Source organism: Astyanax mexicanus, chromosome 12, assembly GCF_023375975.1.
Source record: "Astyanax mexicanus isolate ESR-SI-001 chromosome 12, AstMex3_surface, whole genome shotgun sequence".
Taxonomy (NCBI): Eukaryota; Metazoa; Chordata; class Actinopteri; order Characiformes; family Acestrorhamphidae; genus Astyanax; species Astyanax mexicanus.
In genome coordinates this window covers 725,544-752,158 of record NC_064419.1, presented here as the reverse complement: position 1 = coordinate 752,158, position 26,615 = coordinate 725,544, and the positions used below count along the sequence as shown (strand labels likewise).

Here is a 26,615-nt window from a genome sequence, read left to right as displayed (position 1 = left end):
TTTCTCATTTTCTGTAAATAAATGCTCTAAATGAGAATATTTTTATTTGGAATTTGGGAGAAATGTTGTCTGTAGTTTAGATGCTGTAGTTTCTTCTTTATTAATTGAAAGTATTAGTGTACCTGAGTGAGAAGAGGGCAAAATATTACAAATATCATAGCGTTACTGTGCTTCTGCTACCATTCCTGCAATGCCACACACTAGTGCATCTCAAAAAATCACTGAAATATCATTGAAAAAAAGGTTTCTTTATTTCAGTAATTCAAGCTTTAAAATGTGAAAATCATAATATAGATCTATTTGATCTATTTTAAGCGTTTATTTCTGGCTTACAGACAATAAAATATAATCCAAAAAGCAGTGACACAGAAAATTAGATTATATAGATTATAGATTTTTAGGTAAGTGTGGACAGTGTGACAATATAATATAGTCCTGCTGGAAAATGAAATTTAGTGTCTCTTTAACTGGCTAAAAATAAAAAGTGACAAGTAGCAGCAGAGACGCTACACTGATATTAATCATGATTTTTAGAGTTTAACTGATCACTTAGAGTTAAACAAAACGATACATTAAAATTCATTCATTTATTTTATTAAAGTTTATTTAACGCTGGAACTGTAGTTCACTAAGTAAAGCTAAAAGTTAGCATTAGCACTAACGTAGCTGTCTTCTAGCATAAGCTAACAGGCTAACTCACAGAACACACACACACACACACAGCTGATTCAGATCCACACAGCACTTAATTAAGACGTGGCATCGATTTAATCCTCTATTTTTATTATTCAGCTTCTCGTATCCTCTCTAAACCGGTAATAACCCCGCTCCCGGTGATCTGCCCGCGCTGTGCGGCTCCTGAACCGGGAGTGTTACCGGTAACGGGAGGCTGTGAGCAGCAGCAGCAGTGTGTCTCCGACAGCTCGGTTCATATTCAGCACTGTGCGGATCACGGCAGCCCGCAGCCGGAGCACAGCAGCACCCGGAGCCGCGGAGACACCGAGCCGCACGGCCTTAAACCGCCACAACCTCCCGCGGAACCGGCGCACCCCGCCCGCAGCCCGCAGACCGAACCCCGGACCCCGAATCCCCGCTCCGGCCCAGAACCGCTCACCAACCTGCGTGTCCGCCGCCATCTTGCCGGTCTCGATCTGGAAAGACTTTATGATGTCATTTCCGGGGCATTAGCTACATCCTCTCCCACGTGGTCAGAGCCATGCAGAGGCAGTACCGCCGCATGACCGCTGAGGGGAGCTCTTACACTACAACTAAAAACTACAAAATAAAAGTCCTACTCAGTTTCTCTGATTTTATTGTTTATAGGTTTATGTTTGAGTAAAATGAACCTTGTTGCTTTGTTCTATAAACTACAGACAACAGTTCTTCCTCTCATTCTCGCTCTCATTTAGAGCATTTATTTATTTGCAGAAAATGAGAAATGGTTGAAATAACAACAAAAAAAAAAAGATGCAGAGCTTTCAGACCTCAAATAATGCAAAGAAAACAAGTTCATATTCATAAAGTTTTAAGAGTTCCGAAATCAATATTTGGTGGAATAATCCTGGTTGGTTTTTATTCACAGTTTTTTTTTCATGCATCTTGGCATCATGTTCTCCTCCACCAGTCTTACACACTGCTTTTGGATAACTTTATGCTGCTTTACTCCTGGTGTAAAAATTCAAGCAGTTCAGTTTGGTGGTTTGATGGCTTGTGATCATCCATCTTCCTCTTGATTATATTCCAGAGGTTTTTTTTTATTTGAGAAAGTCGAAGAAACTCATGATTTTAGGAGGTTTCGTAATTTTTGTATATGCGTATACATAAACATTTACTAGTGCATCTCCAAAAAATGTAATACAATTGAAAAGTTACTTTATTTCAGTAATTCAATTGAAAATGTGAAACTTATATATTCTATAAGATTTATTACACACAGAGTGATCTATTTGTATTTCGTTTTTCTTTTATTGTTGATTATGGCTTACAGCCAATGAAAACCCATAAATCAGTGTCTCAGAAAATTAGAATATTATGTAAGACCAATTGGTACTTTTGGGGCAGTGTGGGCAGTGTGCCAAATCCTGCTGGAAAATGAAATCTGCATCTCCATAAAAGTTGTTTTCAGCAGAGAGAAGCATGAAGTGCTGTAAGATTTTGTGGGAAAACTGCACTGACTTTAGACTTGATAATAAAACACAGTGGATCAACAGCAGCAGATGACAGACATGACTCTCCAAACCATCACTGATCATCAGTAAATTTTACATTTCATTTGTGAATCAAGGGATCAGAGTCTGGAGGAAGAGTGGAGAGACACACAGTCCAAACTGCTCGACATCTAGTGTGAAGTTTCCACCAATCAGTGATGGTTAATCTTATGTAATTTTTTTTACCTGTTCTTAAGATAGTAACATCTAGTAATTAAATGTTACATTGGCAGAATGTAATTATATTTATAGTACTGGTGCTCAATTTGCTTAAATAATAATTATGTTCTGTGATTAATCATGATTCAAATTGAGATACAAATATTCAAAAGCTGATACTTCCCCTTTTTTTGTATTGTGGGGTCAGACTAGAGCTTTTATTATTTTATTATTAAATCTGGGGGCCTTTTTATTTTATGTTTAATTTTTCATGTGCATTTACCATGAACTTTAATAGACAAAAAACACTAGTGTAGCTCCATATTCCACACTCCAGAAGAGAAAATCAGCTGCATGTCAAACTGTATATAAGTTTAATACAGTCTATTTTTCCTGTGTAAGTGCAAGCGAACAAGTGCAAGAGACTCTGTTAACTTTGTATTTATTTAATTCACATAATATTATTTTCCCTTAAAGTTCCCAGATTAATTGGATGCATAATAATAACATATTATACATGCATCGGCCATAACATTAAAACTGATGCCATTGATATTGATTACCCCATAATGACTACAGGATACCCAGGCTGGTCTGATCCTTGAATATATGAAATATAGTATATTATGTTAGTGGTTTTAAATGTTATGGCTGTTCTGTACTCAGACCTTATTGAAAACACAGACACACTGAGATGAACGTGCAGGACACAGCTATGAAACAAAGTGCATGAAAACACCAAAGCATTTTATTGATATATTTATATAATGGTATGAACTCAGTCAGTTACCACAACTCACAGAACGACAAAAAAAAGTGTGACAGTGTTATGGAAAACAAACGAACGGAAAATTTAACATAGCAAATGTTCACATTGGGTAAATAAAAACAGATTATTATATGAAGGCCCACTAAAATAGACTGGAACAGTATAAATTAAACAAACAGAGAGGAGAGAAATACTGAAGCCCTCATCACGAAAGAAAAAAAAAAAAGGGGAGATAAAAATAAAAACCAGTGTTAAAAACCATAAATGGGTTCTGAGGCAGATGTGAAGTCGTTTAGCCAGCAAATCCACCCCATCAGGACCATCGAGTGAGTCCTCCTTTTGGCACGAAGAGGTCTGAGCGAGAAGAACAGCGAGAAAGAGGACAGATCTCTGAATTATCACAGCATCTCTATTAAAAGTGGCATCATTATATATTTTATTAATTAGAGAAAACAGAAATTAGGCTGAAAATCAGAGTAGAGTCCTCATATCAGTCATGAAGAGATCTTTTCATTATCAAACATCATTGAGAATCAACAACAATAATCTCAATGGTTATGAGAAGAAAAAAATAAAATAAAATAAAAGATAAAGAGCTGTCGGTAACGTCTCACATGCGATCTTTCATCTGATGCAATATATAATAATAATAATAATAATAATAATAATAATAATAATAATAATAATAATAATACTCCATACAGGGTCACTGAAATTCTGGACAAGCAACCAGCTCTTTCACACCAGCATTATTTATTATAAGGAGGGACTTTAGAGTGGGGCTACGTTTCAAAAACCATTGGCATCATTATAACCCTCACTCTTTATGACTAGTTATTTAAAATACTGGAGTGACATTTAAGACTTTCATGCAAAAAAAAAAAAGAAAAACAAAAAAAAGGTAGGAAAATACATTAGAATAAATCATAAAACAACAATACAGCAGTTATCAATATTGCCAAAACTTGAGAGAAATCCTCTCAGATTCGTATCTGAAATCATACGCTGTGTCGAAGGGCTAAAAACTGCACATTGTCACAGCTGCTTTAGGACACTGAATGCGTTTACATTAACTTTATAATAATCTGATTACTACAGAATATCAGAGATTGTCGCTAATCTGATCAAATTAAAGTATTTTATATTGAACCTGGGTAATAATATGATAATGTACATCAATTAAAAGATTAATATTACTGTTTTTTTTTTCCTCGCACTATAAGTTGCATTATGTGACAGTAGTAAGGAACAGGGGTGTCACCATGTTTTCCTTCTAATTCAGCAGATCTCGCCGCTGGGTGGTGAAACCTGTAAAGGTAAGCTAAGCTAACAAAACTGTAATTCTTAAAGCAAAAAAATATTTACTTAAAGTCAAACAAGCGCTGGATGTTAATCTACACAGATTTCTCTCCTGAAAACTGTTTATTTGTGTGAGTAAAGCGCTTCTGTTTATTTACAGTAAGCTTAGATTTCCAGATTTATACTAAGGTTAGCTGCGGTTAGCTGCTAATGCTGTCGACAGCATTACACTGAGGAACCCTGAGTGTTCTGGTAAGCTATGGCAATATTAGCAAGCGGTTTGTCTAATGTAGCTTATTTTAACATGGTAAACACGCAGACTACAGTCTGAAATACTCACCTCTGAACGGTGAAAGTGGCTAATTAGTGGCTAATGCTAATGCTGCTCCAGCAGTGCTGGAGAAACTTCAGGCCACAGGCTGATAATGCTTACCTCTGAACAGGGAAACAGTGGTTAGAGGCTAATGCTAATGCTGCTCCAGTCTTGGTGCTGGAGAAACTTCACTGTAACTCCTGTATAACTCTGTACTTCAGTGGAGTGGCTTTACTGCTCCTTAATACCTGATTGGTAGAATTCATACATAAGGAGCACCGGATTATAAAATGCACTGACAATTTTGGGGAAAATTAAAGGATTTAATAGTGCAAAAGATGCAGTGTTTAATTTAGGTCCCCAAGTTTCACTAATTTGTGTATACTGAGAATACTTTGGTTACAAGTTTTTCCAGAGTTTTCTTAGAAACCCAGGTCTCTTTACTTAAGATTGGGGAAAGATTTGACAAAATATAAGTAAGAGTTATCAGAGTAAGCTCTGTACATGTCTGCTGTAATAATCAGATATAAACTGAAGATATCAGATTATAAATAAGCATGTAAACACACTCAGTGTCTCATCTACAGTTCACTCGAGGAGGACTTAAAAAAAAAAAAAAAAAAGAAATCAGTGGTTATTGAAATGTTGAGAGTAATAAGAATAGGCAGTACAGAAGTACAGTAAAACGTAACTGAGATGTTATTTGGCAGATTTCACCGGTAACACAGCCAAACGCGTTAAGGTCAATATAGTTCGCTCAATAATGTGCATATGCTCCCCTGAATATGAAAATGAACAGCCTCGACGACATCTCTCTTTTTCTGATAAACAGTAGGATTAACTCCACGCCTACTGGAGTCTCAGTCTACTCCAACAACGTGCATATCATAAAAAAAAAAAAAAAAAGAAAATAAAAATACGTTAGGGTGGACGTAAGGCTTATTACCACACTTCCTGTCTCTCCTGTCCACCTCATGTAGGCCAACATGATTTATTTTTATTTTAAAACAGGCTGGTATTTGTTGGCAAACATACACAAAGATATCATTCTCCATAGAAATGTACATAATCTGTTACTAAAGAATAATTTTTTGGTATATTTCTCATATTTCCATTAATTTCTGATAGAAAACAAGGCACTGAGCACTGTAATATAAACTGATTAGATTTCTCGTCGCAACGAATCGACTCGCCGCCCAACCGTTGCAAACAGTGATCACATTTTGCCACCATGGCACGATCCTCACTACATCATCATCATCATCATAGTCATCATCATCATCGTCTCACCCGCTCCACAGAGCAGTGTTTCATAGTTAAAAGACTTTCTCAGATCAGCTGATCCAAAATTAACCGAGCTGATCCAAACAGAACTGATCTGAAGCCACATTCTTAAAACGGTTTCTTTCAGACTCAACCAGTGAGCAGAACATCTATCCTAACAGCTTCTAACCTCTTTCTTTCTTCCTCCTCACCTTTCTTCCTCCTACACAAGCTTTCACCACACTCTCACACACACTTACACACACTCAGAGGTGCACTGAATAGAGTGCTACCCAACAAAAATGCCTTGTACTGCTTTTCCAACAGGCACCAGACATACAGACAGACAAAGAGACAGACACACACACACTCTCTCCGGTCAGTCTAGCTGAAGAGTTTGACGAAGCAGCCGTGGCAGTAAGGCTTGTCGTTCTGCTCCTTGAAGGTGCCCTTGTTGAGCTGCTTGAGGCAGAAGGCACAGACGAAATGCTCTGGGTGGAACTTCTTGCCCATGGCTGTGATGCAGCGGCCGGTGATCGGCTTCTGGCAGCCGGAGCACAGCGAGCCGCGCCGCTCGTGGTAGTGCACCTCGCAGTACGGCTGCCCGTCATGCTCGAAGAAGCTGCCGTTCACGAAGGGTGTGAAACACTCCTGCAGAACACACACAGATCAAAATCAATCAATTTATCAATCAATAAATGTTTACTTAGTGCTACATTCAGGGTGATTAGTTATCAATGTGGCCCAGCATTTATGGACTAACAGAATGGACAAAAAGAGGAAAAACTAAAACCCTAAACTTTATAAGTGAAAACAAAGGGCATTTAAAAACATGAAACAAACATAAAATGATCAGATTACAACTTATATAATAATAAATAAAGATAAAATAAAAACGAAGAGAAGAAAACTATAATGCAGCTAAAGCTATAGAGAGATAGATAGATAGATAGATAGATAGATAGAGAGAGAGATAGATAGAGAGAGAGATAGAGAGATAGAGACAGATAGAGAGATAGAGACAGATAGAGAGATAGAGAGATCTCAAACCATTTCATCTAAATATTTATTTGACCTTATTTTATATTTATATTAAATCAATGTAATCTTAATTTAATTATTTAATAAGAGATAACAAAAATAAAATAAAATTAGCTAAAATGCATCTAAACTATACATACAGATTGAGATATATAAATAGAGAGATAATAGAGAGACAGATAGAGAGAGATAGAGACAGACAGAGATGACATGAGACCGATTTTCTTTTGATAATGCTTATGTTTTAACTTATTTTTTGCTCCTTTAAGTAAGCAGAATTTTATGGAAAAACGTTTGTTGACTTAAAAATGCATTTCACTCAATAGAATGAAATACAAAATCAATTTGTTTAAGCTAGAATGTTTTTAGTATAGATTTTCAAGCCTTTTTTTAAGCTGCATATTCACAGGTCAGGTTAATTTATATAGGTGTGACAAGCATATTGTTTTCTAACGTATTTTATAATATTATTGATTTTCCTCAGTTCACACATACTCTGCAAACAAAGCACTCAGGATGCCAGAGGCTGTTCAGGGCAGAGATGTAATTCTCCAGGATGGCTCGGGCGCAGCCTCCACACTTAGGAGCAAACAGGTCAAAATAATCCTTACGACAGTACGCCTTCCCGTCTTTCTCATGGAAACCTGAAACAAACCAACAAACAAAACACATGAGATTGTTTTCAGCTGATCATAGTTATAAATACAGAACACACAGGATGCTGGGATGCTGGAGGTACTCACCCTCAGGGCCGAAGAACGCACCGCACTGAGCACAGAAGAAATGTTCAGGATGCCATGTCCTGTCCAGAGCAGTCACTACTTTCTGTAGAGGGAGAACAATAATAATACATTTAGTGTTATTCCTCTACATTAATCTCCTGATCTAAAGCTGATGAACTGAGATTAAGGTGATTTGAGGTGATTTAATTGGGATGAGCTGGAGCTTCTTTCACAGCAAAGTGAAGGAAAACCAGTAACTATTGTTCAGCACCTCCAGAAACTCCTTGCTTCAAGACTGAAAGAAGAGTGTATTTTATTGTAATGAGCTAGTTGGTAATAACTGTAGATTATTCAATAAGATAATATTTAATTCAGTAGTTGTGACAGTCCTACAGCAGATACTGGATAGTGCTCATGCTGTTCTCACATCCAGAATGGGGCCGTTGCAGTAGTAGCACCGAGGAGAGAAGAGGTGGTGATAGTCCCTCTCACAGTACGGCTGTCCGTCACGTTCAAAGAAGTTTCTAGAACCGATCTCCTCCTGGCAGTGCGTGCACACAAAGTGCTCCGGGTGCCATGTGCGGCCCATGGCTGTTACCACCTGTATCAACACACACACACAAAGAATTAATGCATCAACATTTTACAACATTTAAATCAATCTCAGAATTACTTTTTTTCATAGGATGTTTCACATAAAAGAAAGAACATTGGTTGGCATCCAACAAAATTGAAGGTATTGAATCTGAAGGTATGAATGAGGATTTTACAATAAAATAGTTTAGTTTGGGAACTTGGGAAAATGGGGTCAGGATTGTCCTCTGTGTGTTCGTGCACAAAAGTATTTTCTTAATAAAATTGATGACTAACTGTTTGTGAATTTTAAAAGGACTTTTCAGAAGTTTTGGGAGAAAGTGGTTTCACTGTGGGCTTCCACGGTCAGCCTCATTGGCTGATTATGTGAGTACTTGGTACATAAAATCCTAAGCTAGACTATAGGGTACACCAGAGACAGATTAGTAGCCTTGTGAAGGGCTGGGTATCGAAATTAAATACCATAAAAATGGTACCGACCAAAATGTATAACGGTACTACTGAGTACAGATAGGTCAAAAAAATATACAATTTATAAAACAATTTATTACAAATATATATATATATACACATATATACATTAGATGAGATTAATCATCATAATTGGCTGTTAAATAAAGCCATTGTGTGAGAATTATTATAGCTTTTTGTATTATTTTGGTTGCAATTTAGAAAAAAGGTATTGGGGGAAAAAAGTACTGTTTGGGTATCTGAATCTAATTAAAAGGTACTGCACTTGTATGGAATTAAACATTTTAAAACACACGATACCCAGCCAGTGATTTTTTTTCTTTGCATTAAGCAGCAAAAATGTTTAGAAAATGTTATACTGACTGTGCACAAAATCACTGCTCGTTCTGCCATGTGATTATTGCATGTGTAAACTGTGATCTCAATGCTAAAGCCCTAATTAAGACTAGCATCTCTACTGTGGCACAGTGGCACAGCAGGGCCTGACCTAATGAGTGCCTTTACCTGCCCAACAATCGGTTTGCAGCAAGCTCCGCACACTCCTTTAGCCACAGTCTGCACGCCCAGCTTGTGCAGGTCAGACTGCAGGCTGCCCAACATGTTGTCCAGTTTATTCACCTGGGTGTGTGGAGGCTTACCCTGCGCCATGATCTAAATAAAAACGAGAGCAGGAAAAAATAAGAACTAAACTAAAAACTAGTTCAGTGCTAAACAAGTCACAACCCCAAGGCAATTTTTTAAGAAAAAGAAAAGAAATAAAAACACAACACACAACATTATCTTACAGTCTCAGTCCGTGATTACAGATTACAGGCCCTGACTCCCTGAAGCACCTCTCTCTGCACTGAGCCAAAATATGATTTATGAGCTATGGGATAGAGCTGGAACCATACACACACACGCACACACACTTGCACGCTGCTCTTGAAAACACTCTTACACACACACAAACTTTTTTATACACACACTTTTTCGCCTATCAGTCTGAAAATACAACAGGATGTCTGCCAAGTATTTATCAATTTATTAAGCTTATCGAAATCAGAGACGAGCTAAAGTCTGCCTTCATTAGAACAGAACAGAACAGTGGGAACTCCATGCCTGCACCTGCATCGGGGGGAAGAGGGGGTCGTACTCCGTCTGGCAACCCACAGACACCAGCACTTTGGGAGGGATAACCGGGGAAGCTGGGGGAGGCTGAACAAGAGGAGGGGGTGTGGGTGCGGGCTTAGGGGCAGGAGGTGGGGGCGGTACAGGCTCGGGTGTGGGGGGCTTGACCGGGGCTGGAGGTTCTACAGGGGGCTTGGGCGGAGGTGTCGGCTCCCTGGGAGGTGGAGATGGGGCTGGAGGAGGGGGAGGTGGAGCCGGAGCTGCTTTCACCACAGGGGGACGTTTCGGCTCCTCGACGGGAGGAGGGGGTCGAGGGGCTGGGGGAGACGGAGGAGGAAGGATCACCTTCCTCTGAGGAAGAGGAGATTCTGGGGGAATGATGATCTAAAGGAGATAAAGAAAGAGAGAACAGAGAAGGGGAGGAAAGGAAAGAGTAGAGGAATATTGCAGAGGGTGAAAATAATGATCAGAAAAAGTAAATAACTAAAGATCATCAATTAAAGATTAATAATTAATAGAGATGCAAGTCTCCGGGCATATCCAAAAATTCTCCCTCGATTTCACTCATGTACCTTATCAACCTCCTTGCTGTGGTCTTCTCGAGAGCGCTTGGGGTTCGACATGACGATGACCCCCTCGGTCATCCAATCGTCTGGCTGTTTCTTGAGACGCTCCTTGCGAGCAATTCCCAGCTTGCCCTGCAGTTCCTCAATAAGCCGATCTTGTGAGCTACTCTTGTGGAAGATGAGTGGGCCCATCTTCCTGCGGATAAGGCCGTCCCGGTACATAGGGTGTACGTTGGGGGTTTCCTTGGTGCGTCTGATCACAGACTTGAGCTGAGACAGTAGGGGCAAAGACCTGATCAGATGGTACCCCCCCTCAGTGAACAGGGCATGCTGTGCGGTCAGATGTAGGGGAGGGTTAGTCCAACTGATTTTAGTCGTTGTTGCTTGTGAGATAGTGATCAAATATGTTTTTTTTGTTAGAGATATAAAACATAACCAATGCATTTTGCAACTCAGGCCTTCATCAGGGTAAAAGACAAAATATATATAACAACATCCTAGTTTTTTTAAAACATAAAATCCTCATTCATACCTTCAGGAAATAAACTTGTAAGATAAAAAAAAAGAAACTTTTCTCTTAAAAGTGTATTTTCTGAAGGTATGAATGAGGATTTCATGATAAACATTCCCGACCCCTATTTCCCCAAATTACCTAAAGAAACTTTGTCAGTTTCACAGTTTTTTCCCCTACTTGTGTGTTTTTGCACAAATGTCTTTTCTTAATAAAATTGATGACTAACTGTGTTTGTGAATTTCTGTGGAATTGAGCTCTCAGCCCCTCATTGGCTGATTATGTGACCTTCAGTACAAGGAGTGTTCTCATTGGTTGTTTTGTAATCATGTGTGTTTTAAAACCTGGGAAGTCATTAAATTTTTGTATTTTTGACTCCGATGAAGGCCTGAGGTGTGGAAACGTGTTGGTTATTTTTTGCATCTCTTATAAATCAGAAATTCTCGTACTAATTTTTGATCACTGAATTTGTTGCCGGGCACTTTGTTGTGCAGTGAAGTTGCACCGGATCCAGCCACTTGCTTGTGAGACAGGAGAAGGTCAAGCAGCAGCTTCATGCAATCACCAATGTGAGATTAGGCCATCGCTTTTACAGTTAGGATCAAAACAAAAATGAATTCTTAAACCTAGTTTAAAGACCTAACATCCAATGGGTGCCAACTCCAAACAGCAGTATTTAGTACACCAACATGCCCTGCAACACTGCAAGCCTTGGCATGCTAAGCACTGGTGCACACACACACACACACACACACACACACACACAGTTGACCATTCAACAATAACAACACTACTTCATGACACTCCACAGCACTCCGTTCTACAAATGCAATAAGAGTACAATCCAATCCATACATGTCCAGATGCCGAAATCCTGTCCATCGGGCTGGCAGAGTGCAGTATGGGTAGGTCCATCTGGGCATCGGGAGTACCAGGACAGGAGGACGGGGTAAGAGACTCATCCATCCAGCTGGCCTCAGTCATAGGGGTCATAGAACCATCTGCTCCATCGTAGGGTAGTTTCAGTTCCATGTCTGCCCAGTCGAGCAGATCGCTCCTGCAGTCCGACTGGTCCTCCAGAAGCCCGTCTCCCGCCTCACTTTCCGTATGCGTGTCCGGCTGCATCACCCTTCGATCCGCCGCCATGATCGCCTCCTCAAACACCTCGTGCCGAGCAGTCGGGATCACTTTGGGAACCACGCGAGGAATCTCACCCCCAGGCTTGTTGAAGCTCATAGACAAGAGATTGTCCAAAGCATCTTCCAGAGATGGTTCCTGCTCTGGAGCTTCAAATCCAGTTGGTGGAGGGGGTCTTGGTGAAACAGAGATTGGGTTGAGGTCAGGTTGGGCAGCAGGAGGTGGTTTAGGGCTGGACGTCTTGGGTATGGACAAGGAGGGGAGAGGAGACAAGCTTTTTGGAGGCGTTGGGCGTCGAGGGGAGTCAGGTTTTGGAGACGACGGTATAAAAGCAGGTTCACTTATAGGTACAGAAATGTTGGATGGATAAGAAAGTTGGGGTTCAGGAGAAGGTATGTGAGTATAGAGACCGTTAGAAGCTTGGGTAACCAGAGGACTAGAGCGATCTAGAGTCTTCCTACTGCCAGTGAGAGTTAAGGGACTAGGAGATTTAGTAACCGATGAAAAAGACAAAGGAGATCCTGGAACAGTCCCTACACTTGAGCTAGTGATGGACACATTGGTGGTGGTGATGGTTTGGGACAGAACAACAAGCGAGTCCAGCTCGGCGCTCATGGTGGAGGCAGAAACATCAATGACCCTGTCAGAATCAGTGTTTGGGTTTGTCACAGGGGAGTACCGACTGCTAGCTTGCGTAAAAGCTGAAGGGGTCGACAGGAGGGAAGATGGGGTAGATTTTGGGGCACTTCTTGATACTGTAGTTCCTGATTCACTTGAATCTTCCACTATGTGAAGCTCAAAGGACATTGGAGGTGAGGACAGCGGGGAGTAGCTAGCTGGTTTAGCTGGGAGAATGGGCGTCGGGGAAACTACAACAGGGGCAACTGTGGCAGGAGGAGAATGAATTTCCACAACGGTAGAGAAGTTGGCGGACTGATCAAACAGAGGCTCAGAATTCAGAGAACCCAAAGAACTTGGCTAGAGGAATGCACAGGAAGAGGAGGAAAGAAAAGAAAGATGGGAAAGATTAAAACAGGTAGAAAGGAAAGAAAATACAGAAACAGCTGAGATTAGATGGAAAGACATTAAAACAAAATAAGGAAAAACTGAAAGAATGAAACACAGGAAAAGTGATTGAATGGAATGTACACCTCCTTAATAAACAGACTGGGCACTAGGGGTTGGACAAAATATCTATATTGTGATTTACTGTACCTACCGTTTTCGTTATTGAAACATTATTGATAGCTGGTATCAAATATCCCTATTTTTTATCAAAGATAGATGAAGACAGAGCTCTTCAAAGAGCACTTATTCTCATAACACCTCTAACAAACTAACTACTTCTAACCTCATTTCCTTCTTCCCCTCCCTTCCCCCTTTATCCCACTATTTCCATGTACGTCTATGTGCATCATTATTGTAGACAAAAGCGTATGCTAAATTTAATGTAGCGTAATGTAATATTATGATCTTAAATCCCTAAGACACGTCCCTAACATTTAAGTAACACAGATGTTTTGAACTACCATAATAAATTAGTCCTGCGGTGGGCGATACGCCCCTAAAAAAAAAAAAAACACTATCACAATATTTTATGCTATCTCGCAATAACGATACTCTTGGCAATATGACAACGCATGATTTTAGGAATACACTACTGCAACAAAATGAAAATAAAATACCTCTTAACTGATATAAAAAAAAATATACAAGAATTTGATCAGATTTGTAGAAGTAGTCAATATTCCAGAATTTCATGATACTATAAATGCACTCCAAATATCTCCATATATCCACCCCAACTAGGCACCTTAAGGTTAGTTGGACAGTTAAGTATCGTTTCCAACAAATATAATCATTTTAAAATCACACTTATTACCATTACATACAGTAAGTATGCTGTGAAGACTCATCACACACTGCCTTTAGGACATACAATCATGCACTCACATTGCTCTGCACCTTGAAATCAGACAAGCAGGCCATGAGCTCATCCAGCTCTCGCGTAGCTGAGGTGGCCGACATTCGACCCTGCTGCTCGGTGGGCGCATCGACTTGCAGGAGAGCGGGTGTAGGCCTGCTTATGCAAGATTACAGAATTAATAGATGAAACAAAGAAGAAGAAAAAAGCCCATTTCTGTACACAAATTCATCAGTCTGTCAGCATCCATAACTATAACTAAGTGTGTGTAAACTGGGAGATCTTACGTAGGGGTGGGTATGGAGCACTCCAGCTCGTTCAGCAGGCTCTCCACCGTGGGCCGCCCTTCCTCCGGACCCTTGGTTCCATTTCTCTGAGGCTTTTCCTTGGTGGCTGGGGTCAGTGTAATGCCTGGGTGGGCTCCGTTTTCCTGGATATAATGTGCAGAACTACAGGGAGGAAGAGGAGGGGCTGCATCTTCTGTGGAACAACAAAAAATAAAATGAACTTTATAGTTACACTGAGACTTTTGGTAGTCGACTAATCTGATGATTATTTTTTTTTGAAGAATCGATTAGTCAACGATTATTTCTGCCACGTTCTCCACCTCTAAAAAAAATGATAGAAACAGCTGAGCATAAGCCATATAAATTTAAAAGCCATATAAATATTCAGATGATGTTTAAATGTGGAAGGTTCTGATATTTATTGAGTAAATATGTAATCTGTTGTGTTTGGGAAGTTTTGGAGAACAAACTAAGTTGAGTGTAGCCTGTGAAAGTGAGCCATTTACCCCCATTTATCTCCCATTGTGCTTCTCTCCCCAGCACTTTGTGTAATGTGGTAGTGTTACAAATGAATGATTAGTCAACAATAAAATTTGTAGTCGATAAAATAAAATAAGCGTCATTGTCGATTATATCGACTAATCATTGCAGCCCTAATGGCCACAGGTGTATAAAACCAAACCAAACACCTAAATTTCCTCACTACTAAATAGTCCACAGCCAACTGTCAGTGATATTATAACACAGTGGAAGCGACTGGAAATGTAAAATAATCACTACAGAGCTCTAAACTTCTTGTAGATCTTCATTAGATCAAAAACAGTAGAGCATAGAGAGACTCATGATCAAGAAGCTCCATGCAAACCTCACCAACATCTCCAAACACAATGAAGGCAAAGGGATAATTTTGGCGATATTGTGTATATTATAGTGTATATTAAGAGAAATAAAGAACCCTGTTTGTTATGTGAAGCAGTGAAAGATTAACATGCTGTACCTGTGCTGGGGAAGGAAGGCGTGTTCTGCTGGACAGCGTTGAGTTCCAACAGGAGGCGGTCCAGCTCAGACAGGTTGCTGCCCAGTGCAGAGCTCATGGCTGCAGAAGAGTCGGATGTCTTCTGCTTGTTGGGGAAACTGGAATCACAAAAAAACATGGAAAAACATCAGGTCAGAGAATCTCTAAAGAGGAGACTACACACTTAAACCTGGAGCAGATTTTTAAAAGATGTTGGTAGGGTCACAAGACGGTTCTCCAGATTGAGTGAAAAATTAATGGGTTCATATAAAGCAATTGAGCAAAATCAGTTTATAAAAAGTTTAATTATTTTTATTCTGAAAAATGTTCTCATTTCCTCAACAGAGAATAAAAGCTAATGTTTCAGTACTGCATACATCAATTTTAAAAAAGCTCTTAAACTCTGCTCTGGCTGTAACTCCAGCATCAGCTCACAGTAGCAGTAATGATATAGTCTGTTTTGTCTTTAGTGACTAAAATCTGTTTATTGTAAAAAAAAATATATATATATATTGAAACATCCAGGTAAGTTTTCTTCTTTTCTTCTTTTCTCTCTTTCAAAATTCAAGGACTATCCTCAACAAGTCCATAAACCGGCACAGGTCAGGTTTCTTCAATAAACACAGACATCAGCATGTGGACTGTTGTAGTTACTGACCTGTAGACGTGGTCGTCTTCAGTATGAGAGAGTGGAGGGCTACTGCTGTCCCGAGATAATGTACTTTTTTGGACAGAGCCAAGAGACTAATGAGAGAAGAAAACACAAACCACAGATAACAGATAATTAAACACCATAAATATACAGTCATTATAGTCACTTTTCATATCACAATTACATTTAGACTATTTAATGCACATAAAAATCAAACATTAGACTTAAGCCTGGGTGATATTAACCTTGCTCTCTCTAGGTGGGTACAGTAGATAACTGTAGAAAAATACACAAAATAAGAAAATCACTTCTACATAAAAGAGTTCTTTACAGGTTTTTGACAATAGCACAATATTATCTAATATTTTTATATATAGATTTTTTATTATTATTTTTAGCATTGCAAATTAATATTGCAGACATCAAAACTAAGCATAATATTTTAGGTCCATATTGTTTGCAGGTTTGAGGATTAGAACTGTTGGGCAACCTATTACACATCGCCCCACTGTGGTCAATTTGAAAGGAGCACACATGATGCACAGAGGGATTTTGAAATATCTGGCAACTTCTGTTCTGTAAGAAGGCCCTTAGGAACTACGAGGTATGCTGCATGCCTCTGCATCAGCGTGTACGGTCTTGAAGAGAGATGGAATGCTGGTTTGCAGAGATTCACTCTACTCAACAAGGTACGCAAGAGATTTGTGGACTTCGACAATTTGTGCAAACAGAATGTAAAATATTAAAACAGATAGATTAATCCTTTTTTTCTGTAGAATGAGTTAAAATTAAAAATTATCGAGTGGAAGAACGAAGCACACACATCTGATAACATGCAGGACAAACTAAATGTGGCTCTAGGCTTTTTTTTTTTAACGCAGTGGTTCAACATCCTGTAACATGCTGTGAACATTTTGTGCAATACGGTCACATGGTTTCAGTAAATATTTCTGCTTCTGCACTTAAACACCTTATTTAACTGATTTTTAAACATACATAAAGCAAGTTTTATGCATCATATGTTTCTTTGATTTTATCAAATTGAAAACCTCTGGAATATAATCAAGAGGAAGATGGATGATCACAAACCATCAAACCACCAAACTGAACTGCTTGAATTTTTGCACCAGGAGTAAAGCAGCATAAAGTTATCCAAAAGCAGTGTGTAAGACTGGTGGAGGAGAACATGATGCCAAGATGCATAAAAAAACTGTGATTAAAAACCAGGATTATTCCACCAAATATTGATTATTTCTGCACTCTTAAAACTTTATGAATATGAACTTGTTTTCTTTGCATTATTTGAGGTCTGAAAGGTCTGCATCTTTTTTGTTATTTCAGTTTTAAAAGATAGTTTGAAACAAACTATAGTGTAAACAAAAGGCTTAGTATAGAGTTTGAAGACAAATCTTAAGAATGAACATACACAACTACGGTTTGGTCCAATCTGGGTCATTTGACACACCTGCATTTTTGGTTCAAACTTAACTAAAAATAGTCCAACAAGGTACTTCTGAAATAACCCACTTCTGTAATCTTCCATAGTTTACCCACTTCTGTAATCAATCTGCTTTAGCACTGTATCTGCAGCGAGTAAAATTTGCCTATGATAGTTAAGGGAATGAAAGCACACAGTGAGATTCGTTCACCTGCTGTGAGGAGTGGTGAGAGTCGGGTCGGTTCTGGAGAGATCCGTTCAGAGCCTCAGAAGAGGGTGGAGGGGGCAGGGGAGGAGGAGCAGGGTCATCCTGGAGAAGACTGCCGCCGCTGGGGAGCGAGTAGGGCGTCTCCTCCGGCAGGAACACTGGACACTTGGGGATGTGAGCGGTGGAGGACTCTAGGTCCGCCAGTAACGCGTCTGCAAGGAGAAGACAATGCCATCTTTGTTACAGTCAGTACATTATGTGCATTATTACACAAGTACATGCTGAGAGTTACTGCAGTCTAGGCTCCTCCATATTACCACATCACAGTGGGCATGTTATTTCACGCATCCAGGCAAAGATTGCTTTAATAAAAGGCTAAAGGGTGGGAAGTTTATTCCTGTACAAGTGATTACTTCAGCTCTTACAACACCAGTCAATGTTCTTTGTAAAATCACTTTAAAATTCATATCTGCATTTTACTTTCAGAAATAAAAAACACAGATCTCTTAAAAGAGGGAGTAAGCCTACATACACTTAAAAAACTATTAATATTTTATTAAATAACTATATTATTTTAGTAGGCATAACTACATAGGAATTTCTACATGTGCAATACGTATTCGTAAGGCAGATTATAAGCTTGATGCATAGATGGAACAGATGCACACCTCCAAAACAACAACTACAGGCAGTGTGTAGGCAAGTGGAACTGTGGGTAAAATAAAAGCTCAATGGCTGTTGTGTGAAGCAGCTGTAAACCTTTATCAATATGAAATAATCCACATTTCACTAAATGACAAACCAAAATAAAGCATTAATATAAAACAAAACAGGCCATAACAATGTTCAGTTATTCAGATATATTAAAAAGTGTTTAACCATAATAATTAAATGAAAATTTCAAATCATTCTCCCTTCAAGGAATTGTACTGCCACAAAAATAGCTATACCTAATGTGTTATAGTTACAAAACCTTTACTTGCAGCACTAATATTGTACAAACTTCCAGAAGCTGTGATGTGTTTTGCTCAAAATGTAACCTCTTTTAAGAAAAAGCTGAAAAAATATCTGTTTACTAGGGGTGTCACGATCTCGATATTTTATCGAAATCGAATCGAAATGAGGTCACGATCTCGAGTATCGAAGTCAAAAAGAGGATCGACGATCCCTCCAGCGCGCTACGCAAATAGCGCAGCGCGCTACGCAAATGGCGCGGCACCAACACAGCGCATCCTATTCATTTAAATAGAGATAGCCACTGCATGAGCGCAGTCGGCGGGAGTGTGATCACTGTTTTTATCTGTCCAACGGGGGAGGGGGGGCGGGGGTTGGGCGCGCAGGTTTTGTATCTGTATCTAACGGAGGGGTGGGTGCGCGCAGGTGAGAGCGTGTGAACTCGCTGAAATGCGTGTGTCAGTGTGACTTGAGAACACTGACTATAGATCACAGTGAGGTGGATTAAAAATCTTAAACTTATAATTGACTACACCTGTTGCTTTCCATTGAATTAAAAAAACATCTTTCTCTCAGATAAAGTAAACACAAGCGTGTTTCTGACTAAAATAAAAGCTTTTCAGGAGAGATATAAGTTATGTGTAAATATTTATAAGACAATACCCACATCACTTATCTAACCAGCCTGTACTGATTTCTGCCCCCCAATAATGCTTTCAATAACCTCTTGTAACCCCTGGGAGCCAGGGGTTACACTCTAATAGCCTTTAATAGTCTTCAGTAGCCTTTAAAAGACTTACCTGGCGGCCGTGGTGTGTCCACTAAACTCCGTAGTTATAAACATCCTGAGGTTAGCAGCGCGCTAACTGACCTGTTTATAATGTAATCCCAGCAGTGACTCCGTGTCGGCTGTTCTAACCTGCTGCTGTTAGCTGCTTGGGCTGAAAGATGAACTGTAGTGAGCTGTATTATCCGGTTAGTGGGGTTAAAACCTTTATTTGTTTACAGAAACAGTAAAAACGGACTGGCTGAGCTCTGTAGCCCGTGGCTGGGCTGTACTGAAGTAGTGACTGAGTGAAGAGAGCGGGGCTTGTGCTGCTGCAGCTCCGACTAGTGGTTGGATGAAGAACTGCAGCTTCATGTAATGAGCAGTTTCACCAGCCATCCACACACAGCTCTGATAAACTGCTTGTTTTAATAGTGCACACTGTTGCTACCAAAAAAAGTCACTAGATGGCATTACCATATATATCTTAATAAATAATAATAATAATATTTATAATATTTATAATAATAATAATAATAATAATAATAATAATAATAAATATATTATTTAAATTTTATGAGGCATAAAATAATAACAAGAAAAAAAAACAAGAAAATCGAGAATCGAATCGAATCGTGACCCTCAAATCGAAAATGAAATCGAATCGAGGATTTAGAGAATCGTGACACCCCTACTGTTTACCTGCGCTTTCCACACTGATTAACTTGGTCTTCTTTGCACATTGTTAGTATTTTTGTTTCTTGTATTGATTTTAATTTGTTCTTAGTTTTTATTACTTGCATATTTTTCTAATTTTCTTTAAACATTGTTCTGTATTATGTCTTAACTGTATTTCTTTCTTCATTTTAATTCTATTATAAATGTTTTTTACCTTTCATTTATAATTTATTTTAACCTTCTTTTAAACTTGTTCTACACGGAGTCTTACATTTTTTTGTAAAACACTTTAAATTGTCTGTGTGTATAAAAGGTGCTATAAAATAAACTTAAAATCATTGACACATATTGCCCCAGTAAAAATTTGAACGGTTATATTTAGCTAAAGTCCCAAACCACACACTTCTATACTTTACTCACTACATTAAAAAGAATGTACTTTTAGTTGTGGTGCACTATGTTTTAAAACAACTCATAGTGCATGTGCGCAGTTAGTGACACAATCCCAATATTATTAGTCACAGCCCCTCCCTGCAGCACGTCGACACACGTTATGCAAATCAATGCATGCTAAAATATGTGTACCTGGAGGGCTGCTCTCTTCAGTGCATTATTCATTACTGATGTTACTCACTGAAAGAAATATATATCATTCTAATATAAAAATAAAAGACAGCAGGTTAAGTCAGTGAGCATGTGGTTAACTCTTTAAATAGCCGCACAGCCCGAAGAACAACAGAGCTTAAAATGAAACGGGGGATCTTCCAGGCGGATGGAAACAGTAGTGAGTTATTTCTCTGCAGCCTCTGAGTTCATGTGTCTCTCTAAACAGATTCAGCGCCTGCATGAGTCAGTGCCTCATTCCACACAGTCTAACTGCCCTCCATCACGCTGCCAAATACAGCACATGCTTAAAGACAATCCCAAATCCATATCTGCCATACAGGACAGAACACACGTCATTTAACTGCAGAATAAATAGTGCCCTTTTTTCACTTAAAATCCTTTAATTTCCAAAAAATCGACAGTCTGCCTTATGTATGAATTCTACCATTCAGGTATTAAGGAGCAGCAAAGCCACTTTACTGAAGTACAGAGTTATACAGGAGTTTAGGTGAAGTTTCAACAGCACAGAGACTAGAGAAGTATTAGCATTAGCCAATAACTGCAGCACTAGCTCTTTCACCGTTCAGAAAAGAGAGAGTATATTGGACTGTATTCTGCATTTTTACTGTGTTAAAACAGGCTACGTAAGACAATCTGCTAGCTGACAGTGCCAATCCTCATTGTAGCACTAACGGGCAGTGTTTACTAGCGCTAAGCGCTGCTAGCTGCGGTTAGCGCTGCTGCTAACCACACTAAAATACATAGATTAAAATGTGTAGATTAACATCCAGCGCTCACTTGACTATGAAAGAAATTAAGATTAAGTATTAAAAATTACAGTTTTGTTTACTGTTGCTTACTGTAAGATATACTCATTAAGTATACTTGGCTTCCTTCTAGATGGAATTAAGAACTATGATATATATAATTGTTGTTGTGGGACATTTTGTTTTGTTTGTTTATTTAATAAAATATGCATGTTTAAATGGAAATCATTCATATGGTTGAGAAAGCCCAACGCACTGCAAAATTAAAAAGAGCCGCAAAACCACAAAACACATCCAACAAAATGAAAAAACAGGCTCTGTAAATACAGCCACAACACAACGGAAGTGAGTCACAACAAAACAGAATTTCTCTGGGAGACCCTAAAAGAAACTGAACCTCTTAAGCTTTAAACCTGCTCTCTTTTCTAAATTAACAGGTCAAATAAAGCAATATTTGGACTGGTAGTCCTGACAATTCATGGCAGATATGAGAATTATTCTCACAGTGAGGGGAAAAAATAAAATAAACTCACAACACACTATACAATCAGAGTTAGAACAGAAACACTAATTAAGAGGCAAGTGTGAATGATGTCAATGACTACTGTCTGCAGGACACCAGGAACAGCATCATCCTAGTAACATCATCCTGATATCAATAATCAGCCATTAAATCATCTCAGAAAACAGTTAGCATCAAAGCTTACACCCTCCTATCCTTATTACGGAGTTCAGCTGTTACCTGTGAGCCAATAGCAGCAAAATCAGCTATTAATTTAGCCCTGACTACAGTGAGCAGTGACCAATTTTGTCTGTTCACCACATACCATGGACTCATAATAAAAGTCTCAGGACAGAGAGCATAAAAAAAGAACATACTTTTTGAATTAGGATTTAGATATGCATCCAATTTATAAGCATCTTAAGCAGGGCTGGTATATGTTAGTATTACAGACTAACACATTTCAGCTTAAGAGTGTAGCTACTGTCCTCTATAACTAGTTTGTAATTTTTAGGTTGAATAAAGGTGGATCAAAACATAAAAAATTTGGTTCAGGGTTGTCAGCCAAATCGGACAATGCTGGAAAAAAAAGGAATTATCGGCCAATACCAGTAGAACTCCAATATTGTTGTGAAGGCTACTATTTGCGGTCATGTGCAGCAGTGCTGTTAGATATAAGTATGAAGCTAAATCTACTCCATTCAGTTCTATCCTTGTCAGGTAACCTAACCTCCAAACAATGGAATGCTAAGTGCCTGTCAACAAAAGCACTAGTGGACCACTGGCCGCAGACATTATGTCACTGAGCGGATTCCAGCTGTTTGCCCCTTGCTGTTTGTCTTTTCTCAGAACTTGGTCTGTCCTTTGGCATTTTGTTTCCGCACAGTACGAGCAGTGCTGATAACAAGGGTGTGAACTGTGGAGTCGGCCAGATAGCGGCAGACAAAGAATACGGTTATTACAGGTGCTGCACAATACACAATTACACAACTCAGACTCAAACAGAGGCTAATATATAAAAACACACACAACCAGGCATCATGAGCGTCAGTGGACTGGCGAAAAAGCACCAGAGTCATTTCTGCAATTGTGACAACATGTTTTAACCTGTTGTTGAGAAAGAAATGGCAGATAAAAAGTGCCCAGAAGGCCCCATTAACCATTCAGTCAGTCAGAGTCAGTGCCAGGGCAAAATAAAGCAATGGTCTCACCCACCACCTTCCATCCACCCTCCATCCACCCAGCCCCTGCTCTGGTCTGGCTGTCAATAATAGCATGGATCCACATGGCCCTCACATACCGTACTGAAGGGGGAGAGAAATTCTCACATGCTGAAGGGCTGACAACACAGGTGGCTAACGACTCCCTACCGCGCCGGTTTAAATGACAGCTATACGGTAACCTGTGCCTCGGATATCCGAGCCAGTGCCACTATTACTCTTGAATTTACGAGCGCACATAATGAGGCACCAGAAATTAAATATTGCCCAGAGCTGGGGCTGAGCAACATTGAGACAATTTTATACATCACATATACACTCAAATATATCACAGTAGCAGAGTATTTATTTTAATATATATATTAATATATATATATGCATGCATACACACTTGTGTTCAAAAGCATTGCTAATTTTATATATCTGCACTCAATGTGTGAAAAGTATTGCTGTGCTCATGAGTTACGGGTGGAGATATCGTGATATACTGAATCGTTTCGATTACACCATATCAATACCTGGCAACAAATACTGCTATTTTAATTGAAACATAGCTCTGTACTGCCTAAGTCTCAAATTAATAGGTTCAACCTGCGGTAAAGAATATTGGGTGTAAAATTCTGTGAAACTGACAACAATAAACCTACAAATTTCTTGTATTTTAGCCTCTTCAGTATCATATAAAATTGTCTTGCGATGTACTGAGTATAAAAGAGTCACAGTATGGTTTTATCATAGTTATTTATATTTTTTTCTATTTTGACGTATTGAAATGAAAATAAAGCAGTTGCACACTTAGTGGTGTGTCACTGACTCAGGAAACAGTCCTTATTTATGTCGTACGAGATGGTGAAATGAAGTCGTCAACTGCTGCATTAGTTACGAAGTTTCTACGATATATAGTATGCACAAGCCTGCACTTTGCATGTCAGAGTGCCAACTACAAATACATAATAGATATTTACGTTTTTAAGTTTAAATGTTTAAATGTGATAACCCTCACTACAAGGGTACTACGATAAGGAGAGCAACTGTGATATAGGATACTTGTCTTTTGCTGTGGCATCAAGAACTTAACATATATAGAATATCATTTTTACGTTATATATTATAATGCTCTATAACCATTAACACCACCAAGAGGATACTTATACCTAGGCCTGGCATGATAACTACTTTTTTTGAAAGATATATTGATACAATGAGGAAATACACACTTTTACAGTGCAATGATAAACTAATATTTGGAATTGGAATATTTTACAGATTTACAAATCCTACATAAATACACATAATTAAAATAAAACCACTGTTTTTAAAGAGGGTTGGCATGCCAGAGAATTCGTGTTAAAGTGTTCTCCTCACATTTAATCATTATTACTAAGATCACATCCATATATTGCTCAATTTTATACAAAGTGAATAATATTATTATTATAGTATTAGTATTAGCTCCAAGTTACCAGTGCTAGTCCAGGCAGAGTAATAGAAAAGAGTGTTTAATAAATATATAGGCGTGTTAAAGCCAATCCCAATAAAGAAAATTGAAAAGCAAGTCATAACAAGCGAGCACAAACGAAACGGATGTAAAACTCTACTTTGGGTGAGTCGACTGAGCTTACTTTATGATATCTAAATTCTACACGCTCTCCTTTGAACCTGATCCACACGCTGGGTGCAGCAGGCAGTAACGACAGTGTTATTAGTGTGTGTACCAGTTAAAAATGCCCATTCACAGACCATAGCCAGGGCTAGAGCTTTTATTAGAAAGGTTAGGTGAGAAAGGTTAGCGGGTTAACCTTAAATAGAAAGAAAGAAAGAAAGAAAGAAAGAAAGAAAGATAGATAGATGAGAGATGAGGCGTATCTATCTATTTATCTGTTTTTTTTTTAAACCGAGATTCTGCCAAGAGAGAAGAGAGTTAGCAGTCTAGTCCAGTATCAGCCCAGTGTTAAAGACATGCTTTACACACTAATGAGAGGCTGCCTGGGTTCCTTCACCCCTCAAAAAACACACACTAACTAGCGCCACAAAAAGGTTTACTCACTCTGGGTGAGTTCCGGGTGCCGGTTCCTCTCGAGTATTCCAACAGCCTGATCCACACCTGACTGTATGCCTGGGCTTGTGTGTCAAAGCCAGTGAGAGGAGTATCAGAAGTTAAGTGCATGAGTGAAGAGAGCAGGGCACTGAGAGATTACAGTGGAGTGGGAGGGACACCAGGGCCACCAGTCGTTAACCCACTCTGTACCAAATTAGCTGTGCTTATGCTCTTCCTATAATTACAGGCCATTACAACTTGATTTGATTCATTTAAGAATACTTCAGTTACAAAAAGGTCTGTATTGACTAAATATTGATCAATTTATGCATCAAATTTTAAGCATGTATATTTTAGTATTACAGAGCAACACTTTCCAGCTACTAAGGCAAAAAAAAGGGTCTTATGAGTGTAGTTACTGTCTTCTATAATTGTTTTATATTTTTTTAGATGAATAAAGGTGGATCAAGACATACAAATTGGTCTAGGGTTGTCTGTCAAATTTGCCAGTGCCATGGAAAACAGTTAATATTAATGTTTTTCTATCATCAATATTATTACTTAACACCTCCATAAACACAAAAACCATACATGTAATATAAACATACACGTGGTTGTGTTTCTCACACACTTTCACACAACCTCAGTGTTAAACTGCCACCGCATTTAAGGTGGAACTGAAAAATCGCTAAAACACAAGTACGGTAACATAAATTCACTAAAAATTATCTTCTCTAAAAACTCTATTAAGCTTTATTAACTTTGAGTGGGAGACAAAACTAGCTTTTTGCTAATGTAAGCTTGCTCTACAATTATGCCATGTTCTGAAACTGCTGGTCTCGTGCATTTAAGGTGGAATTTAATGTGGAATTTAAGGTGGAATGAAAAACGTACAAAATGCAAATGCTATCTTGTTTACTATAAATTTGCTAACATACTGTTTACGTAGTCTAGCAGGCTTTAGCAATTTTAAGTTAACTTGTGGCTAATGTTAGCTTGTGGATTAGCTTCTCTAAAACTGCAGCATGTCTTGGAACTGCTGGTCTAATTTTAAAGATCCATCTTAAATCATTTAAATCAATATCAAATCATTTAAATGAACATTGATTTAACAAAAACACATAAAAAAAACCTCTATATACGACTAAAAATAGAAATGTGGCAATTTAACTCAAACCAACAGGGTTTCAAGCCCTTTTCATACTTTTCCTCTTCACACTTTCTCTTTTGGTTCTTTTAGAGGAACTGTGATCAGAGGAGACCTCTGCTCTAGTTCATTTAGTTCAATAATAATCCCCGCAGTTCTAAATACAGATGAAAGATATGATATCAGCGTGCATACGAATAAAAGCATACATATATGCCATTTCCAAGGCTAGCTATGTTTAACCATAGCCT

The 26,615-nt window shown here is 38.7% G+C and overlaps 2 protein-coding genes and 1 long non-coding RNA gene across 6 annotated transcripts in view; all 3 read right to left on the bottom strand.

The window, feature by feature from the left end:
- Positions 1-1,199, bottom strand: part of gcn1 (GCN1 activator of EIF2AK4) — a 36,498-nt gene extending 35,299 nt beyond the window's left edge. The window contains exon 1 of the mRNA XM_022670562.2: positions 1,119-1,199. Coding sequence (XP_022526283.2) covers positions 1,119-1,136 — 18 coding nt within the window. The 5' untranslated portion in view covers positions 1,137-1,199. The remainder of the gene's footprint in view (positions 1-1,118) is intronic.
- A 1,883-nt stretch (positions 1,200-3,082) lies between these two features.
- The window catches only part of LOC125806220 (uncharacterized), a 148,656-nt gene continuing 125,123 nt past the window's right edge, over positions 3,083-26,615 (bottom strand). The window contains exon 2 of the long non-coding RNA XR_007441506.1: positions 3,083-4,995. This is a non-coding gene — a long non-coding RNA (uncharacterized LOC125806220). The remainder of the gene's footprint in view (positions 4,996-26,615) is intronic.
- The window catches only part of pxnb (paxillin b), a 36,184-nt gene continuing 12,651 nt past the window's right edge, over positions 3,083-26,615 (bottom strand). Inside the window, exons 2-14 of one of the 4 annotated variants that reach the window (XM_049486245.1) lie at positions 17,690-17,898; positions 16,047-16,132; positions 15,371-15,507; positions 14,374-14,566; positions 14,116-14,242; positions 11,881-13,140; positions 10,521-10,784; positions 9,946-10,332; positions 9,343-9,489; positions 8,201-8,374; positions 7,795-7,876; positions 7,547-7,695; positions 3,083-6,661 (exon numbers count right to left, since the gene is read on the bottom strand). In XM_049486245.1, the coding sequence (XP_049342202.1) occupies positions 6,395-6,661; positions 7,547-7,695; positions 7,795-7,876; positions 8,201-8,374; positions 9,343-9,489; positions 9,946-10,332; positions 10,521-10,784; positions 11,881-13,140; positions 14,116-14,242; positions 14,374-14,566; positions 15,371-15,507; positions 16,047-16,132; positions 17,690-17,898 (3,482 nt within the window). In that variant the 3' untranslated portion in view covers positions 3,083-6,394. The remainder of the gene's footprint in view (positions 6,662-7,546; positions 7,696-7,794; positions 7,877-8,200; positions 8,375-9,342; positions 9,490-9,945; positions 10,333-10,520; positions 10,785-11,880; positions 13,141-14,115; positions 14,243-14,373; positions 14,567-15,370; positions 15,508-16,046; positions 16,133-17,689; positions 17,899-26,615) is intronic. The other 3 variants (XM_049486246.1, XM_022670566.2, XM_022670565.2) reach the window with 3 other exon arrangements.